The following is a 24,759-nucleotide window of genomic DNA, read 5'->3' as shown; positions in this document are numbered from 1 at the left end:
CAGGCCTGGAAAAGAGTTAGAGCTCTCCCAGCTGGCTCGATCGGCTGAGACGCAGTACCACCACTCCTAGATGAGACATGCAGCTCTGAAGCCTGCCAGACTGCAGGGTGGGGGACAGCTGTGTCCCCAAAACATAGCCAGGAAGCAGCCTGCAGGAGCCAAAGAAGACATTAGCAGGAGCAAAGTTGGATGCCAAGGCCTCTGGCAGGGCCCCATCCACCTGGGCCTCAGTCTCCCTGCAAGTTTAGTTCCTGTCAGTCCCATCAGCTCTCACCAGGAGAAGGGACAGTGCCCACCACCCCACCCCACCTAGACAGTAAGCATGAAAGCATCTTTTGGCGCCCAGCTGCTTCTCTCCCCCAGAATGGCAAGGGCAGAGGCATGGCATACCCAGGCCTGAGGCAAACATGTGTCTGTCTTACTCTTTGCTGCTTCCTCTGGGCCTCAGTTTTCCAGTCTGTGAGGTGGGGTGAGAAAAACCTTCCCACAGCAGGGTCAAGAGGACTATTCAGTGTCAACTGAGCCTGTGAGAGGGAAGGTGGCAGACCTCTTCCAGTCTCCAGGAAGTTCAGAGGCAATCCCCCTGTTTTATGTTTTAAGTTTTATGTCAACTTGACATAAGCTAGAGTCATCTGAGAGGAGAGAACCTCAACTGAGAAAATGCCTCCATAAGCTCAGGCTGTAGGCAAGATTGTAGGACATTCTCTTAATTAGTGACTGATGGGGAAGGGCCCAGCCCATGGTGGGTGGGCCACTCCTGGACTGGTGCTCCTGGATTCTAGAATAAAGCAGGCTGAGCAGGGCCGTGGCGGCCCACATCTTTATCCCAGCACTCGGGAGGCAGAAGCAGGAGAATCTCTGATTTCAAGGCCTGCATAGTCTACAGAGCAAGTTCCAGGATGGCCAGGGCTCCACAGAGAAACCCTGCCTTGAAAACCCAAAAAGGAAAAAGAGAAAAGAAAAAAGAAAGGAGGCTGAGTAAGCCATAAGTAGCAATCCAGAAAGCAGCACCCCTCCATGGCCTCTGCATCAGCTCCTGCCTCCGGGTTCCTCCTCCGAGTTCCTAACCTTCCTTCCTTCCTTCCTTCCTCCCTCCCTCCCTCCCTCCCTCCCTTCCTTCCTTCCTTCCACTGTGGTGTGGAAGTGTTAAATGAAATAAACCTCTCCTCCCCAGTTTGTTTGTGGTTATGGTGCTTCATCACAGCATTAGAAACCCTAAGACACCCCCTGAAGAGGGCCCAGGTGCACCCTAAGGCCTTGGAGACAGAAAAGGAAGCATCTCCCGCTGACTACCAGCCAATGTGCCCAGGAGCAGGCTCCACATCAGGCCTGGAGTTTTTAATTTTTTTCCTTTCTTTTTAAAAAATTATGTATTTATTTTATGAGTATGGGTGTTTAGTCTGCATGTATGTACATCATGTGTGTGCTGGTGGCTTAAGAGGCAAAATCCCCTGTGTGTAGAGTTACAAATGGTTGTGAGCCACCACACAGGTGATGGGAATTGAACCCAGGTCCTCTGTAAGAATAGTGGATGTTCTTTGTTTATTTGTTTGTTTTTTTTGTTTTTGTTTTGTTTTATTTTGTTTTGTTTTTTTCCGAGACAGGGTGTCTCTGTGTTGTTTTGGAGCCTGTCCTGGATCTCACTCTGTAGACCAGGCTGGCCTCAAACTCACAGAGATCCGCCTGGCTCTGCCTCCCGAGTGCTGGGATTAAAGGTGTGTCCCACCGCCGCCCGGCCAAATAGTGGGTGCTCTTAACTACTAAACCTTCTCTCCAGCCCTTCTTCTTCCTTTTTTTAAACCTTTGTGTGTGAGTGTGTGTATGAGAGCGTCAGAAAGACAGAGACAGAGAGAGCAGTTCTCTCCATCTACCCTGGGGTTTCCAAAGATCAAACTCAGGTCACTTGTCGGCAAGTTCCTTTACCCACTAAGCCATCTCACCAACCCCCATGGCATTTCTCAAAAGAGACCTTTTCTTGGCAGGCAGTGGTGGTGCGTGCATCTTTAATCCCAGCACTCAGGAGGCAGAGGCAGGCAGATCTCTATATGAGTTGGAGGACAGCCTGGTCTACAGAGAGAGTTCCAGGACAGCTAGGTGAAAAATAAAAACATAAAAAGAAATAAAAAGAAAGAGATGCTTTCTTCCTTTCTTTTTTTTTTTTTGGTTTTTCGAGACAGGGTTTCTCTGTGTAGCTTTGCGCCTTTCCTGGAACTCACTTGGTAGTCCAGGCTGGCCTCGAACTCACAGAGATCCACCTGGCTCTGCCTCCCGAGTGCTGGGATTAAAGGCGTGCGCCACCACCGCCCGGCTGAGATGCTTTCTTAAATGAGGACAGAAAGAAACGGGCAGGATACCTGCTAAGTACAGCTCCTCCTAGACTGAGCCACCTCAAGGACCTCCTCTGTACTCGCCAAACAACCCAACGTTAGGCGGCATTAGGAAGTATGGTCTCTGGGGTCCGAGTCCCCTTAGGGTGGAGCACTAGAGGGAGCAGAGTACAGTGTGGGAAAGAGAGAGAGACCAGGTGGGTTGGAAGGACAGCATGCCGGGGAATCAGGAAAGTCATGAGGGTGCACCACCACTGCCCACAGGCCAGGCATGTCTGCTAGAGAGGCCACATCTGCCTCAAGGAAAGGTCAGAGCCCACTCCCAAAGCACGAAAGTGTTCCCAGCCTAGCACCTGGGCAGCTGCCGCTCAGAAGGCAGTGACAGAAAACAGCTCACTCCCAGGTAGCCCTCCTCTGTTTTCTGCCATCCTTCACCTGCTCAGGCCTGCAGGAGTCAGAATCGTGGGGAGGGCTGGTATCTGTGACAAAGGACAGAGACTGTGACAAGGAGCTTGAGCGCACCATGGGTCCTCTCATCCCGGGGCAGTTTTCTGTGCCTGGATAACAGCCTTATTCAGAGGCAGAACTGAAGCTACGGTTTAAGTGGAAACAGACTTTTTAGTCCTTGAGTGTGACTGGCCATAACAGGACAGTCACCGGGACTGGGGCATAGGTGAGTGGATGGACAGATGGACATTAAACCACAGCCAATTTACTGAGTTCAGCCAGCTCAGTGGACCTGATGCCTATGGACAAGGGCGCTGTGTCCAACACCCAGGGGCGAAGCTGGTACTATCCTCCCAGAAACAGCAAGCCTTTCCCACTCAGCAGGACAGGGATGAGTAGGAGGGCGGGAACAGCGAACTGTGACAGGATGCTTGATAATCTGGGGACACTTTGGAGGAGGTGAACGATGACTGTAGGAAGAGAAGGATTTCAGACCCAAAAGAAACAGGGCCCTCCATGAACAGACACAAGCAAAGGGTGGCACCCCTGTCCTAGGCAGAATGTGGGACACAGGAGGGGCTAGAATGAGACCAGGATCTGGAAAGCTTGTGCTGGCCATAATTGTCTTTCAAGCAAGGTCTGCACCAGCCATGGCCAACCTTTCTCATCTGGAACTTGGGAAGCATTCCCTCTGCCTCCCCAGGTTCACAACACACCCTGGGTCAGATAAACACTCTTACCCTACCCAGTCTACCAACCAGTCAGTCATCCAGAGGGACTCACTCCAGAGCCAAAAGGGGCTTGCGATCACTCTAGTCCTGCCTCTTTGCTGGGCGGCTCTCAGTGAGCCTCTGTGCACTCACTGGAAACTGGGGCTAGAGTTTCCGGTCTGGAAGGGGTGAGCAGCGCAATGAACACAAAGACACAGCTTAGTGTGCACCTGTAGCCTCAAGGGATTCCCACCCACTCCCAGAGGGGCCCTCACTTACATAGGAAGCCAGGAGGGTCCTTGAGGCCAAGATGAGTGCCAGGTAGAGGCAGGGAGCTGTGGCAAACAGACTAGAGGCACAGATGAGGGGTTCGGCCCTGGGGTTCACCTTCTTGTACCTTCTTGAGGCCTCCGCCCCCAGGATGACACCAATAATGCCAGTTGCAACAGTCAGTGCCCCAAAAATCAGGCTGGTAGGAAAGAGCAGAGAGGACCTGGTCAGACCTGCATCCTATCCCTGCCTCCGGAGTCAGGCTACCTGACCCAGTTACATGACCCAGTGCCATGCAGCAGGAGGCAAGCCCAGAACTGCAGCTGGAAAGCTGAGGACCTTGGAGGAATCTCCATCCAGGCACATCCACAGTGACCTTCTCTATCTCACCACTCCAAAGGCCCTGCTCAGAAATCTTAACTCTAGGGCCCAACCCATCCTCAGTGCTTAGATGATTGGCATGTACTGACTCCCATGATGTGCTTTTTTTTTTTTTTTTTTGAGATAGTCTCTTGTTATGCCTTGGCTGGCCTGGATTTCACCATGTAGACCAAGCTGGTCTCTAACTCACAGAGATCCACCTGCTCTGCCTCCCCAGTGCTGGGATCAAAGGTGGGTGCCACTATCCCCACATATTCACCTCCTGAATCTCATCCATCTGCATGCATCCTGACTCTGTTTACCTCCCAAGCAGCCCCCAACAGCATGCCTTTCCCACCCAATTCTTGTACACATTTCAACCCCATCTGGCGTTGACAGAGACTCTATCTCTACACGGGCCCTCAGAAAGTGCTGCTACTGCAGCTGCTTCCTCCTCCTCCTCCTCTTCCTCTTCTTCTATGACTTTATTTTTGTTTGATTATGTGTGCATGCAGTACCAACAGTAGCCAGAAGGGAGCATCGGGTCCCTGAAGCTGAAGTGCCGGGTAGTTGTGAGCAGCCATGTGGGTGCTGGGAACTGAACCCCAGGTCCTTTGCAAGAGCAGCCAGTGCTCTAACCACTGAGAATCCTCTCTAGCCCCAGAAAGTGCTTCTTAAGACATGAGGGACTATGTTCCTAACCACACTCTGTCCAAATCCTCCATCAGCTCTCAAACACCCAAAGCTCTGGTCCTAGCCCCCTGGACCTCAAGCCTCAGCCCTACTCTTCTTTTCTTGGCCATGCAAACCCCACATACTTTTTCTTCATCTGGAACACTCCGCAATAGCATTCTTGTTCCCTTGCTTGCTTTATTGTAAACTTTCCAAATTCCCACTCAATCCACGTGACTCCCACAAATGCTCCCTCACAGGGGACACCATCCCCTGTTCCCACGATGACTGCTTTAGTTCCACTGGCCCCTGTAGCACTAACTACCATCCATACCCCTCGGAATCCTGAAAAGCAATGACCAGATTTGGTTTCCTTCCTGTTTTCTGTGCTGGGAGCACAGAGTCCAGAACATAAGCGATACATGTTAAGCAAACGAAGTCTTTGATTTCCTCCCAGAAATCCCAGATGGGCAGATGCAAGAGTAAGGAAGGCGAGGGCCGATATCAGACAGCTGCTAGATACAGAGGCAGGATCTGCACAGACAGACACCATCACCCACTGCTCCATTCAAGCTCCTTTCAAAGGAGTTTCAAGGCCTCACTGAGACAGTGACCGGTGCGGACTCTGTCAGATCTAACCAGGCTCTTCCAGCCCCTCAGTGGCACTCTGGTATCTTCTCTACAAGGCTCTGGCCAACATATGGCCCTATGGGACTAGCCCTACGGACCAGTGTAGCCTCCTCTCTCTCAGTCCCTCATTCCCTCTGCACCAATGGCAATTCTCTGAGCCAGCCTCATGATGTCTGGCCAGCCTCTCCACCTTGCTCTGGCTGTTCTCTGGAGCTGTGGCCCCAACACACACCTGTCTCCCCCAGCCATGTTCCCTCTCAGACACAAAAATTGCAGACTTATGTGAGAGGGCCAGGGCCTAACTCTCACCCTCACGAGGGCTGAAAAAGACGGCTCAGTCAGTTAAATGCCTTGCCACTCAAGCACAAAGCCATGAGTTCAATCCCCAGCATCAGCATAAATGTCAAACACGATGACGTCATGCTTTCATAATCCTAGGCCTGGGAAGGCAGAGATGGGTGGATCAGTGAGGCTCTCTGGCTAGCCAGCTCAGCCTAGATATCAAGAGGGACAGCTCCTGAGACGTGACACTGAGGTTAACTCCTGGCTTCCACATACATACATACACCACCACCACCACCACCACCCCCACCCCCACACACACATACTCAAAGAATGTGACATGTGGGCTGGCAAGATGGCCCAGCAGGTAAAGGCACTTGCTGCCAAGCCTAGCAATCTAAGTTTGATCCCCAGGACTCACATGGTGGAAGGAGAGAAATGACTGTAGCAAGTTGTTCTCTAGTCTCCATACACGTGAAAACACACACACACACACACACACACACACACACAGGGTAACAGGTTTTTTATATTTTATTATTATTTTCTGTGTATGGATGTTTTGTCTGGGTATATGTCTGTGCCAACGGAAGCCAGAAAGGGTATCAGAGCCCATGGTACTGGAGTTACAGACAGTTGTGAGCCACCATGTGGATGTTGGGAATCAAACTCAGGTCCTCTGGAGTAACATCCAGTGCTCTTAACCACTGAGCCATCTCTCCAGCCCTTGTAACAATTATTCTAAGTAAATTAATTTTGAAAAGGACGTAGCCATGCAAAACTGGACATCAGCGAACTGAGCGCAAGTGAATCCCACCAGCCTCTGTGACCTGTCTATGCCACAGGCTGAGACCTAACGAATGCACCCTCCCTATACAGCAGGGCATGTGGAAACCATAGCAGTCAGGAACTTGCCTGAGGTTGCCTGACACAGCCTTTCAAGGGCAGGCCCAGAGCCTTGGAGCCCTCTCCCACCAAGCAGAAGCCGGCATGTCCAAGCATCATGTGATGGTCCTCACAAACCTCCCGAGCCAGATACTGGCTACTAGTCAGATCCTGAGTTAGTGGTGTTCATCTCTGAGTCTCCCTCTGAGCCAGCCATAGTGGGCTCTCAAGATCTTTGAGAGACTTGGGTTGAGTAATCAAATAGGCACCATAGTGATTTCCCTCATTGGCTCTGATGCTCCTCCACCACTCCCCTATCGCTGTCCAGACTCCACTTACAGCCAGAGACAGGACTCTTTACCTGCCATGCAGCTCCTTCCTCTGGGCCACTTCAGCTCCAGGGTTGGAGGTTCTCCTGGGGCTGCATAGGAAGCTTCCCGCCTGTGCAACTTTTTGAGTCAACTTGATACAAGCTAGAGTTCAGTGTGCAAGTGGAGGTCAGAGGACAATTTTCAGGAACCTCGATTGAGAAGATACCTCAATCAGATGGTCAAGTCTGTGGGGCATTTTCTTTCATTCTTTTTTCCAAGACAGAGTCTTGCTGTGTGGCTCTGGCTGTCCTAGAACTCACTATGTAGACCAGGCTGACCTCAAACTACTCACAGAGATCCACCTGCCTCTGCCTTCCATGTGTTAGGATTAAAGGCATGTACCACTATGCCTGGCTCTTCTTTTTAATTGAGATATATATATATTTACTTGGGTTTTTTTGAGACAGGGTCTCACTATATAACTCTGGCTGTCCTAGAACTCACTATGTAGACCAAGCTGACCTCAAACTCACACAGATTTGCCTTCCAAGTGCTGGGATTAAAGGCATGCACCACCACTCCTGGCTTATTTATTTATTTATATGTGTATGTGTGTGAACGCTTGTGTTTAAGTATGTGCACTAGTAACCATAGAGGCCAGAAGAGGGCGCTGGATCCCCTGAGACAGGAGTTAAAGACAGTTGTGAGCTGTCACGTAGGTGCTGGGAACCAAGCCCAGATTCTCTGCAAGAGCAAGCAAGTGTTCTTAGAAACACTGAGCCATCTCTCCAGCCTCTGGCGTTTTCTTGACTAAGGATCACTGGGGAAGGAACTGGACCACCCCGAGCAGGTGATCCTGGGCTATACAAAAAAGCAAGCTGAGTGAGTCATGGAGAGCAAGCCGGTAAACAGCATTCCTCCATGGCTCTGTTTCAGTTCCTGCCTCCCGATTCCTGCTTGCATTCCTGCCCTGGCCTCATTCAATGCTGGGCTGTGACTTGGAAGTGGAAGATGAAATAAACACTTTCTTCCTCCAAGTTGGTTTTGGTCATGGTGTTTACCTCAGCAATGAAAAGCAGGCCAGGGTACTGTCTCTCCCTCACATGCATCTGGGGCTGACCCTAACCCAGGGGGTTGTAGCAGCCCCAACACGAGGACTTTCTACAGCTCTTCCATAGGCTAAAACCGTAGCTAAACTCACAAGGTATTGCAATCTCTGGAACCTACTGGAACCTCTAGCAAAAACCACACTTTGCAGATATTAAGGATCTTGATATTGCCTGGAATGACCACCCTCCCTTAGTCAGGTAAGCCCTGACCATAGTCACGTCTGTGCTCACGGGGGACCTCCAGCCCAGAAAGAAAAGGATCGTGTCATGTGACTTTGAGAGCAGAGGTTAGAGAGATGTGGCCAAGGAATGCTACCGGCTACAAGGACCTAGGAGAGGCAAAGGCTCCACAGAGCTCCGAGGGAACATGACTCCACAGACACCTTGATTTGGGTGCACTGGAAGTACCAGCCTCCAAAATCATGACAAAACTAATTTCCGGGTATTTTTAACTGGACTTTGTATTTTATTTTTTAGTACTGGGGCTGGAACCCAGGGCACGTCCTTTTTGCTTTTTTTCTTTTCTTTTTCTTTCTTTCTTTTTTTCTTTTTTTTGGGGGGGTGTGGGTGGGTTAGATTCTCATGTGGCTCAGGCTACCAGGCTAGCCTCATACTACGTAGCTGAGGATGACCCTGAATCTTATGTATATCATGAGCATGTATGTATATATTTATGTGTGTATGCATGTGTGTGTGCATGTATGAGGTGACATAGTACACAAGTGGAGGTCAGGGGGAGATGGTTCTCCCCTCCCACCATGTAGATTTCCAGGGATCAAAAGTCAGGTCATCTGTCTTGATGGCAAGTGCCTTTACCCACTGAGCCATCTTGCAGGCTTCACCCTTGAACTTCTGGGTCCTCTTGCCTCCTCCTCCTCCTCCTCCCTCGTGCTAGGATTAAAGGTGTGGACCACTGTTCTGGGCTTGTGCAATTCTAGGATCAAATGCAGGGCCTCGTGCACTCTAGGAAAGCATTCTACCACCCGAGTCACAGCCCCAGCCCAAGCCCACACTTCTGTGGTTTTAGACCATTAAGTGTGTGATCATTTATCTTATCAAGCACAAGACACTGATATGCCCGCCAGTTCTCACACAGATGGTGTGAAGGGGCCAGAGAGTGGGAGCTGGGCAGAGACAATGGCTTCTCTAAGCAAGTATCAATACCTGAAGAGGGACGGAGTCCTCTTTGGGGGCTGTTTAGGAAGCTGTCTTTGCCTCCAGAGAGGACAATCTCACAGGGAAGCAGAGGCAGACTGCACCTCCTCTCTGTGTTTGTTCACAGGATGTTTCCTGTATGCCAGAAAGCTCTGCCGGTTGGTGAGGCAACCTGTAAGTTATTGACAGAACCAGGCAGTCTCCAATGGCGACAGGACCTGGGGCTTCGGAACAGCAGCGGCAGGGTTAGATAGGTTCAAACCCTGGCTACTGCTTGTTAGCTGTGTGGCCTTAGACAAGTCACTTAATCTGTGTGACCTTCCGTCTCATCTGTAATTCCGAGACAGCATAAATACCTTCCTCTGCAGGTTCTTTATGTAAAACAGTTGGCACAAGGCCTGACGCAAACATTTAGAGCTGGAGGTGTGGCTCACTGATAAGAGTCCTTCACTAAAATCTGCCAGTGAGAGGCTGGGCGGGTGTGGCTCATCAGTGGGGCATTTGCCTAGCATTCACCCCAAAGAACACTTGCTTACAATGTGCAAGGCCGTGGGGTCAATCCCCAGAACTGCAAAATAAATAAGTTTAATAAACAATGATGAGAAAAGGGAAGGAAACTATGGGCAGAAGCACAGACATTCTGGAAATCACACAAGCTCCCTCTGGGCATCAGGCCGCAAAACTGAGGCAGACAAAGGAGGCTGGAGAAGAGGATGCAGGTGTTGGTGTGACCAGCAGAGGGAAGGGTGGAGCTTTAGAAGTTCAAGGACAGGCTGGAGAGATGCTTGATGGTTAAGAGCACCAGCTGCCCTCACAGAGGACCAGATTTGATTCCCAGCACCCACATGGCAGCTCACCACCCTCTATAACTCTGGTTCTGGGGATCTGACGCCCTCTTCTGGCCCTCTCAGGCACTGCATGCATGTGATGCACAGACATACATGTTGGCAAAACACCCATATACATAAAATTTAATTTAACTTAACATAAAAGTCCAAGAAATCGGGCTGGAGAGATGGCTCAGAGGTTAAGAGCACCGACTGCTCATCCAGAGGTCCTGAGTTCAATTCCCAGCACCCACATGGTGGCTCACAACCATCTGTAATGAGATCTGGCACCCTCTTCTGTGTACATAATAAATAAATAAAATCTTTAAAAAAAAAAGTCCAAGAAATCGGCACAGCAAGATCAAAGATGGAAAAAGATACAGGTGAGGGAACATGCCACCCGGGGTGGGGGCAAGGAATTAGGGGTATCAAAGAGGAGGGGAGACAAGGGAGGTAGGCCTAGGAGATGTTCTTGACTCCCATCAGGAGGTCACTGGAGTCTTTGGAGAATATGGCAAGAGGTGGCAGGGACAGTAAAAGAGCCCAGCAGAGGCAGAAGACCGGCCAGGCAGAAAATGAAGCGACACCTCAAAACTCTCCTGGGTATCCAGATGCACTGATGGGACAAAGAAAAACACATTCTTGACATCCCTAAGCCAGACACATGGCGGATCTTCCCAGTGCCTTAATTTGCAATCTGTAAAATGGGGTGACCTCACAGAAGACACTTGGGGCCCCTCTGCAGGACAAAGGGTGATCACCTACTATTCCTATCATCTCCTGAAGCCCCACAGAAGCCTCACAGCCTTCCCACTCTGGTGCCTTCGGAACCCCCACAATAGCCACGAGAGTAGGAAGACAGGGATTCCAGTACCCACAAAAGCCAACAGAGAGGTCTGTGCACATGCAATGGCAGACTCATCAGTCAGAGTGGGAACCCTGACCTGCCCATGGGTCCAAAGATCAGCCATCTTCACAGGGTCATGAGCCAAGCCAGTGGCCTCCAGCCCCTCCTCACCTGTCCTGACTGCCACACTGCTCCTGGAAGCAGGGAAGCTGTAGGCCGTGGACCACGCGAGCTTCGAACAAAAACTTGGGTGCCCAGAAGCCCAGCGCTCCAGTCACAAAAGCTATGGCTGTCACTCCGAGGGTTGAAAACACAAAACTCCAGCTGCAAGAGAAAGTGTCCTGGCTGAAGCCAAGACAGGGCCAGGACTGAAAGGGCCTGACCGCTGCCCCAGGCATGCAGGATCCAGCCTCCTTAATGGTCTCAGCTACCCTCACGCTCCACGCTGCCGTGATTCGTGAGGCCCGAGACTACATCGAGGAGAGCTTGTCCTGCTTCCCTTCGAGACCTGACACAAGGGCCAGTGTTGCTCCCATGTAGCTTGAAGAGGTGGACAGTGAACTCACAGCATCCTTCCAGCAGCCTGGGGAAGCGGGTGGGGCTGGAAAATTATGTCCACCGCATAAATGAACCCAGTGCAAGGCCAGAACTCATACAGCCGGCCCCACTCTCAGCCCCCACGTGGGCCACATGCAGAGGGGACCAAGTAACAGAGAGGCATCTCGCTAAGAGTGGAGCTCAGAGGAGGAGGAAGGCTGTGAACACGGAGGCAACCCTAGAGGCGGAAAGACAGAGGGTGGAGTTGTTGGGCCAGACGGAAGGGTTTCCTGAGACTCTCGAGGGAGCAGGGACACTTACTTTCTCCCCAAGTATCTGACATCCTCACACCAGCTGTTCCTCGGAGCCCCCACAGCCACTTCTTCCTGTTTCTCAGCTGCTCCTCGGGGTAGGTCTGGAACCAGCAGGATGAGCAGAACTAAGGCCACAGCATCCAAGCAGGGCATGATCTAGGGAAGGAGGAACAGGGAGCTCAGGGCCAAGTGCTCCCACAGCCTAGGAGACAGGAGAGGGCCAGCCACAGGGTCTGAGCTCTGGTCTAGTCTTGGGTGCCCGGTGCTGGCTACACAGAGAGCTGGCCATAACACCTATCTTCACCCTAATAGGGATAATGTAGACTCTCTCGCCAGGGGGGTTTCCTTGGCACCCAATTAATGCCCGCCTGCTCAGTACAAATTCTCCTCTACTGGGACCAGGGAGCCTGAGATAGTTGAAAATGGGAACTCAGACAAGCCCTTTTCCTGGATCATGCTTCCATCTGCCACACCAGTCCCACCCTGCCATCCTCTCCTGGTACCCCTGCCCACAGGACATGAATCTCACTATCTACCCTGGGGCAGCTTCAGACAGTTCAGACCAGAGAAGGCTCTCATTCAAGGCAAGTCAGGCCAGCTTCCTTGAAGCCTTTTTCTGCCCTGGGCTTCTATTTCTGCCTTCCAGGACAGTTCAGCAGAGATCTGCATGCAGGACCAAGCTCCAGCCCCCTCTGCCACCCAGTTTCTTCCTCTTTTGAGTGGTCTATCCCTGTTTTTTTTAGGCTGGCCTTGAACTTAGAGATCTACCTGTCTCCCGAATGCTGGGATTAAGAGCATTCACCCCCACTGCCCAGCCATATCCCTGTTCTAATGAGAGCCACAGGCCGACAGAACCTCCCCAGGTATGTTCTCAGTTGTCCTGACTCTACCACCAAGTCACCGCAGATGACAGTCCTTAGGAGTGCTCTGTGTCTGGCCCAGACACTCTCCAGTCTTTGCCCAAAGAGTCCATAGGTAGGCTTAACTTTTATAGCAAGGGAAGTTGAGGCCCCAAACAAGAAGGCAATTTGCCTGAGGCCACACGACTAGCAAACTAAGCCGCTGGGATTTGACCCCAAGGTCACAATTTCCACAGCCCATATTCCCCATGGGGCCCCAATCACCAATATCCAGCACCCCACATGGCGCCAGGTACCTATGCCAAGTGGCTAAGGCCACAGAAGACTGGAAAGTCCCAGCCGGCCCAGGGGGTAAAGCAGAGGCAAAAAGGAAGTGGAACTCACTCGGAGGGCCCAACGCCAGTTCCCTGTCAACTCCGCCACAACTGACCCCAGCACGTAGCCCAGACCACTGCAACAATGGGGTGAGAGAGATGGCCGTGAGGGTTGGAAGGCAGGGCCCACGGCCAGCCTGACTGCAGGGACCTGGCTCCCCTGCCCAGGGAGACAGTTCTCTGAGCCTCAGAGCCCATTCCCTGAGAAAGGTCCAGTTTTACTCCACCCTTGGTCGGACCCCTAGTGACCTCTGGCTCCTAGCCCAGGCCCTGTACCAGTCCCTCCATACAAGGAGCTGCATACCCCACCACCAACCCCACCCCTAGTTTCCAAAGCCCAGCCCTGCTTGAGTCAGGCAGGTTCAGGAAAGGAGGGTCAGAGCTCAGGAGCCTCCCTATAGGGCTACAAAGCACACTTCCTCACTGGTCTCCCAGGGCTGCCCTCCCCAGTGAGCCACACTGCCTCTTCTCACTCCTTCTAGGAGCATAGTTATCATTGCTAACCTCCCCCCCCCCCCCCCCAGCCCACTGAGTGGCAGCATTGTCCCCATTTACAGCCAAGGAAACAGGCCCAGAGAGAGATGCAGAGATGGGGAAGGAATGATGCAATAATGGGATTCAGACCCCAGCCCTGCTGGGTTGATCTCTCCTACCCACAATGCAGCCCCTGTTCTGATTCCTTCAGCCTCAGTTTACCTTCGAGGAAGTGGATCCAGGAACAATACCAACCTTCCAACAGGGATGAAGATGTAAAAGACAGCCAACGCACAGGTCCGCTGGTCCTTCACGAAGAGGTCACCCAGGACGGTGGGTGCAATGGTGGAGTAGCTTGCTGCTCCAGTGCCCACGACCCCCCGGGACAGGAAGAAGAGCCAGGAATACTGGATAAGCCGGCACAAGACCATGGTGAGATCCAGAAATTTCCCATGGGACCAGGGGCCAAAGGATGTGACAGAGGGCCTCAAGGGACTTCATGACAAAGGCCCATAGGGAAGGAGGTAGGAACCAGGGCGGCAAGTATCCCTCCGCCCCAACTCCACGTTCCCAAAATCACATGGGTGGGCCTACTGATGCTTATAGTCACTGCCTGCTCAGAACAGAGGAGAAACCCTTCCTCTGGCTCTCTGCTAGGTAGGGCAGTTTCCCAAGACAGGACCTATTACACCAACCTTCCCCCAACCCCTGCAGAGCCCACCAAAAAGGGAAGTGAAATGGAGGGCAAGGAAGCCTCCTGTTAAGAAAGTCTAACGGGCCAGGCCAGGTGTGGTGGCACACACATCTTTAATCCCAAGCAGGTGGATTTCTGTGAGTTCGAGGCCATCTTGGCTACAAATCAAGTTATAAGACAGCCATCGCTATATAGTGAGAGACCCTGTCTCAAAAAAATGAAAAACAAGAACAACAACAAAACACAGAGAAACCCTATCTCAAAAAACCATTAAAAAGGGGCTGGAGCCGGGCGGTGGTGGCTCACACCTTTAATCCCAGCACTCGGGAGGCAGAGGCAGGCGGATCTCTGTGAGTTCGAGGCCAGCCCGGTCTCCAAAGCGAGTTCCAGGAAAGGCGCAAAAAAAAAGGGGGGGGGGCTGGAGAGGTAGCTCAGCGGTTAAAAGCACTGGCTGTTCTTCCAGAGGGCCCAGATTCAGTTCCCAGCACCCACATGGCAGTTCACAGCTGTCTAACTCCAGTTCCAGGGGACTGGACACCTTCACACCAATGCACATAAAATAAAGTTAAATAAACTTTTAAAAATTAAAAAAAAAAAAGAAGAAAAAGAAAGAAAAAGAAAATCTAATGGGCCAGGCGGACATGGTGGTACATGCCTTTGATTTCGGCACTTGGGAGACAGAGACAGGCAGATTTCTGAGAGTTCAAGATGAGTCTCTTCTACATGAAGAGTCCAACCCAACCGGAGCTACAGAGTGAGACACTGTTTCAAAAACAACAATAGTGGGGTTTAGTAGTGCATGCCTTTAATCCCAGCACTCGGGAGGCAGAGCCAGGCGGATCTCTGTGAGTTCAAGGCCAGCCTGGGCTACAGAGTGAGATCCAGGACAGGCATCAAAACTACACAGAGAAACCCTGTCTCAAAAAAACAAAAATAAATAAAAACAAAAACAGCAGCAAAACCTGTCTAACAGCTTCTCTACTCAGGCTTAGAGGTTGTACCACAGCACCCCTCCTCGTCCTGGCGGTACAATCCCTGAGTTGGCTTGGGCCAGAAGGGAACTCTGAGGCAACTGGATCATGGAGAAAGCAGATGGGGAAGGTCCCAGGGACTGGGCAGGGATTTGGGGCCCTACCTGGTAGGAGATGAAGGAGCTGGAGAGGCCAGCTCCCGACCACAGCAGGATCCCAAAGCTCAGTGTGGCTTTGCGGCTGTGGCGGTCACCCAGATAGCCAAACACAGGCGCAGACACCAGCAGGCAGCCGATGAAGACTGGAAGAGACACACAAGAGGCAACCTGGATCTTCCAAGAGGGTGGCTGGGCAGACAGCCCTGCTGGCCCAGGGAAGGGGCCTGGCACAGATGCCACAAGCTGGCACCTTGGCAGTGGGCCCAGAGCAAGAGAAGGAAGAGATAAAAAGTTGAGCTTTCCATTCCCGGTTCCTTATACAACCCACAGGCCAGAGTGTAGGACACTGAGCATGGACCAAATCTCAACTCTGATTTATGTTACTGTGTGGCCTCTGAGCATCACATCACCCCAGTCTTGGGAAACTGACCATCTCCTTCAGGCAGCATAAAAGGAACATAGAGCCACCACCAGCACAGAGTAGATGCTAGCATTCTGGATTTGCAAGAATGCATGGCTTCTGTGAGCTTAGGTGTAGGAACGGATCTGATCTGTCACTCACACACCTGATGCTGGCAAGAGGAAAGGGAGGCCAGTTCTTTGGACCAGTAGAGGAGGAACCTGAAACAAGCACCTGGATACAAACCAGTGATGATGCCCAAGGCTGGGGGAAGAGCTGGTGTGCCTCAGAACGTGCACTATCCTCCACACCTACACCTGTGACTAAACCAGGGTCTTGTGTAGCCTCGGCCGGCCTTGAACTTGCTGTGTAGCCAAGGATAACCTTGAGCTTCTGATCCTCCCATCCCTACCTCCTGACTGCTGGTGCTCCAGGTTGTATGTCACCACATCCCGCTTTTATGCAGGGCAATAGAACCCAGGGCTTTGTGCATCCCGCACAAGCACCTACCGAGCGAACCACATCTCCAGCTACATCTCCATCAAGCCAGGCATGGTGCTTGCTTGTAATTCCAGCACTCGGGAGGCTGAGACAAAAGAACTGGAGGTTCAAGGGCAACCTGGGTTACACAGCAAGACCTAGTCTCAGAAACACAAAAGCGAGGAGCCAGCTGAGATGCCTCCATGAGTAAAAGTCCTACCACCGAGCCCGAAGACGTGAGGTCGATCCCCAGGAACAATATCAACTCCTGCAAACTGTTCTCTGACCCCACACTCACATTGTGACTTACACACACACACACACACACACACACACACACACACACACACACACACACAAAATGTAATAATAATGTTCCTTTTAATTTTTTAAAACTTTTATTATGTTGTATTTATGGGTGTTTTACCTGCATGTATATAGGTGTACTTCATGTATGCAGGGCCCTCAGAGGCACAGAGGATGTGGGATCCTCTGTAACTGAAGTTACAGATAGGTGACTGTGAGTTACCCATGTAGGTGCTGGGGATCCAACCTGTGTCCTCTGGAAGGGCAACCAGTGCTCTTTTTTGTTTGGTTGGTTTGGTTTTTTGAGATAGGGTTTCTCTGTGTAGCCCTGACTTCCTAGAACTCGCTCTGTAGACCAGGCTGGCTTTGAACTCACAGAGATCTGCCTGCCTTTGCCTCCCGAGTGCTGGGATTAAAGGCCCGTGCCAGCACCACCCAGCCCAACTAGCGCTCTTAACTGATGAGTCATTGTCCCAGCTATAACAATATTTTTAAAAGCTAAAACTCAACAAAGCAGTTATTAGTGCTGTGTTTGCTCTTCTATGAGAACAGAGACCTGGCTTTGGGTTTGCCCAGCTGTGTAGCACATGGATAAACTCACTCATGACGTCTGTGTCTAAAATAAAATCTCCTCCTCCCTTGCAGGATGCTGAGTCCTGGCCTCCAGGTCGGGAGAGCTAGCAGGTAGGCAATGGAGTCCTAAAAACCCCTCCCCCTTCACCTATCCTCCATCAAAGGGCCAAGACTTAGGAGGGCTCTGTCTAAAACCTGGGATTCTAGTCTCTGATCATAGATGATTGACATTTCCTGAGCCCAGTGAATGCCCAGCTCAGGTCCCGGTCCCTCCCACTTTCCCATGGCCTGCTGTAGTATTAGGTTAAGCAATATGCAATTGTGGAAATTAGGCCGCTTTTGACCTATAAAACCAGCAATTTAATATGATTCAACCTAATACTCCACAGAGAGTGATCTCCAGTGTAGATGGCGTTTAAAATTTTAATAGCTACTGCCAAAATAGGGCTCCAAAAAGGCTATATCAATTTACACTTGCATAGAAGTGCATGTTAGAACTCTTGTCAGCAACTGATATGAACTAGAATTTCATTTTTGTCTGTCTAATGAAAAACAAATGGTATCTCACTGAGCAAATGGCCCAAGGCCCAGGTAGCCTCTCTCTCTGTGTAACTGATAACTTTGATTCTTCTTACTGCCTCCACTTCCCAGGGATTACAAATATACACCACACCCAATGCCCTCAATGATGTTTTATTTGTTTTCTTGTGCTCGAGACAGAGTCTCCCTGTGCAGCCCTGTCTGACTTGGAGCCTACTTTGTAGACCAGGCTGGCCCTCAACTCATAGAGATCGACCTGCCTCTGCCTCCCGAAGCGTGTGTCAGCAGTGCTGGTTCACTGATGTTATTATAAATCTGTGCTGTTTTCATTCCCTTGAGAACTACTTATTCCTTCCTATGATTTCAGTTGACATTTAAAACCTTTTTTTTTTTTTTTTTTTTTTTTTTGGTTTTTCGAGACAGGGTTTCTCTGTGTAGCTTTGCGCCTTTCCTGGATCTCGCGCTGTAGACCAGGCTGGCCTCGAACTCAAAGAGATCCGCCTGTCTCTGCCTCCCGAGTGCTGGGATTAAAGGCGTGCGCCACCACCGCCCGGCTGACATTTAAAACATTTTTATCAGCCAGGCATGGGACACATATCTATAGTCTCAGCTCTGGGAAACTAGAAGCAGATGGATCGAGAGTTCCAGATCATTCTTGGCTATTTGGTGGGTTCAGGACCAGCCTGAGTTACATGAGACCCTATCTCAAAACAAATGAATAAATAAATAAATATTTTTTGAGAGACGGATCAGAGCTAAGAACACTTGTTCTTGCAGAAGATCCAAGTCCAGCTCCCAGTACCCACATCAGGCAGCTCAGAACAATCTGTAACTCCAGTTCCAGAGGCTCCAGTGCCTTCTTCTGACTTCCAAAAGCATCAAGCATACACATAGCACATATACACACATGCACCCAGAACATGCACACACATAAAGTAATTATAAATACTTAAAAATAATTAAATGCAGGCATGGTAGTATACACTGATAATCCCAGCACTTGGGAGGCAGAGACAGGAAGACATCTGTTGAGTTTTAGGCTACCCTGTTCTACATAGAGAGTTTCAGGCCAGCCAATACTACATAATGAAACCTTGTCTCAAAAAGCAAAATAAGCCGGGTGGTGGTGGCGCACGCCTTTAATCCCAGCACTCGGGAGGCAGAGCCAGGCGGATCTCTGTGAGTTCGAGGCCAGCCTGGGCTACCAAGTGAGTCCCAGGAAAGGCGCAAAGCTACACAGAGAAACCCTGTCTCGAAAAACCAAAAAAAAAAAAAAAAAAAAAGCAAAGTAAAATAAATGTAAATGCAAATTTAGTAAAAATAAATAAATAAAACCTTTTGTCTGAAGTTGAAGTAGTTCAAAAAGCAATTATATCCATACTGACTTTGTACAGGTTTTTCTCCTTTTTACTAGACCCTAAATGAAACGCTGTGACAATGGATTTGTATTAGCTATCCTAAGTCATCTGGAGACTGAATTTAGAGGAAGATGCATTAGGGGATCTACAAACACCATGGTTTTTTTTTTTTTTTTTTTTTTTTTTTTTTTTTTTTTTTTTTTTTTTTTTTTTTTTTAGACAAAGTCTCTGTATAACAGCCCTGGCTGTCCTGGAAGATAGAGGGATGGCTTTAATTTTGTAAACAGTATTTCCATCAAGCACTCTAAGGGGCAGATGGAGTTCATTCAGTTTATGGGAAAGGCCTGCCATGAAACCCAAGTGGGAAAGTCAGCCCTGCTTTGCCAAACTAACCTGTCAAGTTAGACTGTGAGGAAACTGGTGGCTTGTCTTTTTAAAATCAAAATCTGTATGTTAATACCTATCCCAGAGACCAAGATCTCGTTTCTGAACTTGAATTCATAGATAAATAGCAGACAGTCACGAATAGGGCTGTCTAGATAAGGCTTGGCTCCTGGCCAGGGGTGAGTGACTTGATGGGAAGATCATAGAAGCATTTCTTCTTCTTCTTTTTTTTTTTCTGATTTTTCGAGACAGGGTTTCTCTGTGTAGCCTTGGCTGTACTGGAACTCATTCTGTAGCCCAGGCTGGCCTCGAATTCACAGAGATTCCCCTGCCTCTGCCTCTCAAGTACTGGGATTAAAGACGTGCGCCACCACCGCTCGGCTACCACTCTTTTGTTTGTTTGTTTTGTTTTGTTTTGAGACAGGGTTTCTCTGTGCAGCCCTGGCTGTCCTGGAACTCGCTCTACAGACTAGGCAGGCCTCGAACTCACAGAAATCCACCCGCCCATAGAAACATTTCTGTGAGTGAGTTCTCTGTGCCCCAGGCCTCCCTGCAGAAGCCATAGCAAGCACCTTTGCTTGGTACCCCAGAGTTTTACAGAGAGGAGCACACTGATTTAGTACTTCTGTCCACTTCAGATAGTGGACAGACAGCGGACAGTACAGGAGTGGGGTAGGGGTGGGAGACAATGACAAAGGGGACCAACCCTCAGGCACAGGTTTTTTTTTTTTTTCCAGACTGATCATGTTAAGAAAATGACAGGCAGTCTGAAGCAGATCTCTCAGGACTGTTCACACGGTCCATGAAAAGTCGGGGTCCCTGTATCTAGTTTGAGAATCTGCTGTGAAAGTGTGACAATGGGCAATTGGAGGGGGTGGGCAGGCTGCCGAGAGGAGCTACAGTGTACATGTGGTGCCATGTGCTGTGACCATGTGTGTCCCTGTGTGCATACACATAGGTGTGTATCGCTTACCCAAGCTTTCATGGAAGGTTAACCTATGTTTCATGATCCCATAAACCAACCCCCTTGGAATGGACTGTGGCTGCTCCCTGATGCTGTTAGTAGATTCTCTGTGGCCCACAGCCCTTCTGAGCCCACCTGAGGATCAAGGTCTATCTGTCTACCTGTCTAGGAGTCCTGTTAGTCAGCTTTCTCAGTTCTGTGAGAGAAAAAGCACACACTGGGATTTCTTGCTTCTCTGTGGAACCTTCCCCAGCCTGTCTCCCTCAGGGCACCCTGCAGCTAACTCCAGCTCCAGGACCTGTGTTCAAGTCCCAGCTCTCTCCTGCAGAAGACTAGGGGTCTGGAGCTGGCCACAGAACCTGCCACACCGTGACCAAAGAGCCTAGTTCCTTACCTGTCTGCAGCAAACCAGCATGGCTGTCGCTGATGTGAAAATACTTCTGGACATCCAGTAACACTCCTAGGGACAGACGGACAGCATTAATGGGAAGGAACCCACCCAGCTGGCCTCCAAGGCTGCCTCCTCTGAGACTGGGACCGATGAGTAGCACAGTACAGGACACGGCAGCTGGGCCCACTGCCCTCATCCCCACCTACCTGCACATTTGTCCAACCACACAGCAACGGCAGCAGACAACAGAACCATGCCCATCCCAAACACACGCAAAAGTCGGGCCTGGCAGCACTCACCTGTGAGCGCCACAGTCAGGAGATGGAGACAGGAGGATCAGGAGTTTGAGACCAGCAGACTTCAAAGCCAGCCTAAGCTGTCTCAAAAAGAGAGGGGGGACCGTCACTGTGCCTGATACACAGACTCCACCCGCCCAAGACTGTCCAGCTGGAATGGGAGGAGGGAGGATTGGGACTCTGACAGAGGCAGCTCCCCCATCCAGCATCACAGAAGGAGAACGAAAGTCCCCACGTGGGGCCCCACCCACAAGAAGCCCTACCCCCACCCCTCACCCCTCAGATATGATATCGAGCAGCCACTGAATGAAGATCGAAGAATGAAGGCACCAGGTAGGAAAGTTTATTTATTCATCTAGTTTGAGCCCAATCACCATAACAGCTGAACATACACATCTGTATATCTTTTTTACCTTAAAAAATCATTACCATTTTGAGAAAAAAAAAAATCCTCAGATTTGGCCTAAGCTGGCCTTCAATTCTATGTAGCCAAGGATGACCTTGAACTTCCGATCCTCCTGACTCTACCCCAAGTACTAGGATTACAGGTGTGTGCCACACACCGGTTTTATGGGGTATTGAGGATGGAGCCCAGAGCTTCGTTCGTGCCAAACAAGCCCTCAACTTAGTTACATCCTCAGCCCTTCTTCATCTTTTAATGACACCAGATGGCAAAATCATTGGAGAGAAAGAAAAATATGCAACATAAGTTAGCAAGAAAAAAATAGCTACCTAGAAGTCCTCCGAGCGCACTCCTTTCCATTTTTAGGAGAGTCCCCTTGGGTCTCCTGTGATCTCCTCAACCTTGTGGGTAGCTCAAGGACAAGGGTGAAGCCAGCTCTTCTCCGGTCTCTACCACCCTGGTCTTCCTAAGTGCTATTTTCACAGGAGAATCTTAGCTGCTACACCACTGCCTGACCCCAACAGTCCCTAAGAGCCCCCACACGGTTTCACTTCTCCAAGTCTTCCCCATTGTGACCACAGCCCACCGGAAGTCCCAAGGGGGCAGCAACCAGGCAGGTAGATCTTAGGGTCTGACAGCCCCACTGGGTGCCCCCAGGGCAGAGAGAGCGCTACCGTTAGGGCTAAGGCTCAAAAGGCTGCACACTGACAGTTCCCAGCAGCCCTGCGTCTCTCAGCCTCCCATTCCTCCAAGCAACTCCGCCCATGCTAAGATTCTGGCCTCCTCACCTTCAGCCTGATCCCCTTTTTTTTTTTTTTTTTTTTTTTTTTGGTTTTTCGAGACAGGGTTTCTCTGTGTAGCTTTGCGCCTCTCCTGGAACTCACTTGGTAGCCCAGGCTGGCCTCGAGCTCACAGAGATCCGCCTGGCTCTGCCTCCCGAGTGCTGGGATTAAAGGCGTGCGCCACCACCGCCCGGCTCTGATCCCCTTTGATAGCCCCTGAACTGACCTTCCCCCCTCCAGCTCATCCTGCGTCTTTCAAGGACCCAAATCCCATTATATTCTTCCACTTAAGGTTCTCTCCCATGGTTCCCCATTGCCTGGGCCAGAAAGCACAGGTTTCCAGGCTGGCATCCCAAAAGCCTGTGATCTTGCACCAAACACCCTCTGGGGGGTTACTTCCTGCTTCCTCTCCCTCTTGCCACCTCTGATTGCTACACTCACCTGCCTTGATTCACATCTCTGTGGTCCCTTCCAGTCATCTCGGTCCCCAAGGCCCAGGCCAACCCGTCCCTGTGTGTGTGAGTTCTGTAGTCCGTGCATCCTCAGGGCCGCTCTGCTGGCACTCACCCCGCTCTGTCTCACATCAGACCAAGCTGGGCACATGTTCTGTGTTCCTCTGAGCTCCTCAAAGACACAGTCCTGCTCGGGTAATGTCTGTAGCCCCAGACTCCCATTCATTCCGCAGAGGTTCCTGGCTACTCTAAACACATGAGTGACGCTCAAGAACCTGGCTTTGGGCATGACCAGCAGCTGCAGTTACTCGAGTACACACACACACACACACACACACACACACACACACACACACGCACACAAACACGCATGCACACAAACACGCATGCACACAAACACGCATGCACGCACACAAATTAGAGTAATTTTTTAAAGAAAGGGCTGACTATGAGTTGATGAATGAATGAATGAATGACTAGAAGAGGAAAGGACGTTGAGTCCAGTCACAGAGGGATGCATAAGTGAGTGACAGAACACAGAAGCAAGCTGTGCCCTGTTTCCTACAAGAAGGAAAGCAAACTGTGCAAGGTAGGGCCAGCAGCCAGCTGCCCCAGAAACGGTCCAGCAAGAGCCATTCTCACTCGGGAGCTGGGCCAAGCTGTCCTGCCCTCTATAACCTTGCCTGCAGCTCCATCCTCAACCTGAGGCCTTTGCTGCAGAGCGCAGTCCCAGCCATCTACCTCCTATGCCCCTACCCGCACACATTGTGCCCCATTCTGGCTTGGGACCATTACAGGAGAGGCTGGAGACCACGTCCAGGGGTTGAAACCATCAGAGATGGACTCCAAGCGAAGAAAGGGTGCCGGGAGGAAGGCCACCATGGGTGCACAGTCACGGACTTGCAGAGTTGGGGTCCTTGAAGATAGTGCCCTGGGCCACCCCTTCCCTCCTCACCTGGGATGATGAACCAATTCATGTAGTTCAGAAGGTTTATGTAGCAGAGAACAGCAGCAGCCAAGTATGCTCGCCAGCGGGGCAGGCTCCAAGAGGCAGGCGCGGAGGGCGGCAGACAGCCACCTGGAGCCAAGGCCCCATACTGCCCACCTGGACTCAGGGCCTGGCCCTGTGGCCCTCCTGTCCAAGGACCGATGCACTCTGTGGACATTCCCAGCAGTGCCAGCTGCGGCCTCTGTGTCAGGACGGGTGCTGAGCAAAGCTTGCTCGGCACCAAGTCACTTCCTGTGGGCTCCCAGCCTCCCAACCTCAAAACAGCGGCCCTGTAACTGTTAGACATCTTATCACAGGGCCCTGCTGAGCACACTGCAGCCTTGCCGGTGGGATTTCATCACTCTCAGCCTCCTAGCCTTGCTGCACCAGTGACTGGAGAGCTCTGTGGTCCCTCCATCTAGACTATGGCTGCAGCAGCTGCAGTGAGGAAGGGAAGCTTCTGGAAGAGAAAATGAAAGGAGTGTCCCCTGTAGTGAGCCCTGCTCACTACAAACTGGACTGCCTGTGCAAGCAAGGGATGGACTGTGAGCAGGGCCATGAGCCAGGTCAGATACAGGTGGGTGGGGTTATCCAGGAGACCACAAGACGAGGCGGTGGGAAAAACCACCCAGAAGAACAGAGCAAAGATAACAGAAGGAGCTGGAGACATAGAGACAGCTTATGTAAAACTCCTCAACAGGGGCTGGCACAAGGTCGCAGCCTGTGAAAGCTGCCAAGCCTGCTGACATGTTTGATCCTCAGAGGCCACGAGGTGGAAGGGGAGAGCTCCACAGAGTTGTCCTCTGACCTCCACACATAGCTGCACTGAGGCACACAAGTTCAAGTTCATGGGCAGGTACAGGAGCTCTCGCTCTCTCTCTCTCTCTCACACACACACACACACACACACACACACACACACACACACACACACACACACACATTCTCTTTCACACGCATACATGCACAAAATAAATAAATAAATGTAATCAATACTTTTTTTCATCAAGAGGAAACAAGTCTAGGGAGATGTTTAGAGAGGGACAGGGTAACAGCGTCAGCCTACAGTGTGTCTCCACAGATTGATCACCAGAAGCAAGGGTGAAAAAAAGTAACTAGATCAGATACCCAAAGCCATCAGTGGTGGCCCACACCTGTATTCCCAGTACTTGGGAGGTAAAGGCAAGACTATCAGGAGTTCAAGGCCATCCCCAGGCACATGGTGAGT

At 50.8% G+C, this 24,759-nt stretch overlaps 1 protein-coding gene across 1 annotated transcript in view; it reads right to left on the bottom strand.

The window, feature by feature from the left end:
• Window positions 1-23,882, bottom strand: part of Spns3 (SPNS lysolipid transporter 3, sphingosine-1-phosphate (putative)) — a 55,015-nt gene extending 31,133 nt beyond the window's left edge. Inside the window, exons 1-8 of the mRNA XM_052757608.1 lie at window positions 23,499-23,882; window positions 20,614-20,679; window positions 15,221-15,357; window positions 13,647-13,798; window positions 12,928-12,994; window positions 11,691-11,839; window positions 11,004-11,156; window positions 3,764-3,953 (exon numbers count right to left, since the gene is read on the bottom strand). Coding sequence (XP_052613568.1) covers window positions 3,764-3,953; window positions 11,004-11,156; window positions 11,691-11,839; window positions 12,928-12,994; window positions 13,647-13,798; window positions 15,221-15,357; window positions 20,614-20,679; window positions 23,499-23,838 — 1,254 coding nt within the window. The 5' untranslated portion in view covers window positions 23,839-23,882. The remainder of the gene's footprint in view (window positions 1-3,763; window positions 3,954-11,003; window positions 11,157-11,690; window positions 11,840-12,927; window positions 12,995-13,646; window positions 13,799-15,220; window positions 15,358-20,613; window positions 20,680-23,498) is intronic.
• Between the last annotated feature and the right edge of the window lie 877 nt (window positions 23,883-24,759).

This window comes from Peromyscus californicus, unplaced genomic scaffold, assembly GCF_007827085.1.
Source record: "Peromyscus californicus insignis strain IS unplaced genomic scaffold, ASM782708v3 Scaffold_3__1_contigs__length_106647218, whole genome shotgun sequence".
Taxonomy (NCBI): Eukaryota; Metazoa; Chordata; class Mammalia; order Rodentia; family Cricetidae; genus Peromyscus; species Peromyscus californicus.
This window is presented reverse-complemented; position numbering and strand designations above follow the sequence as displayed.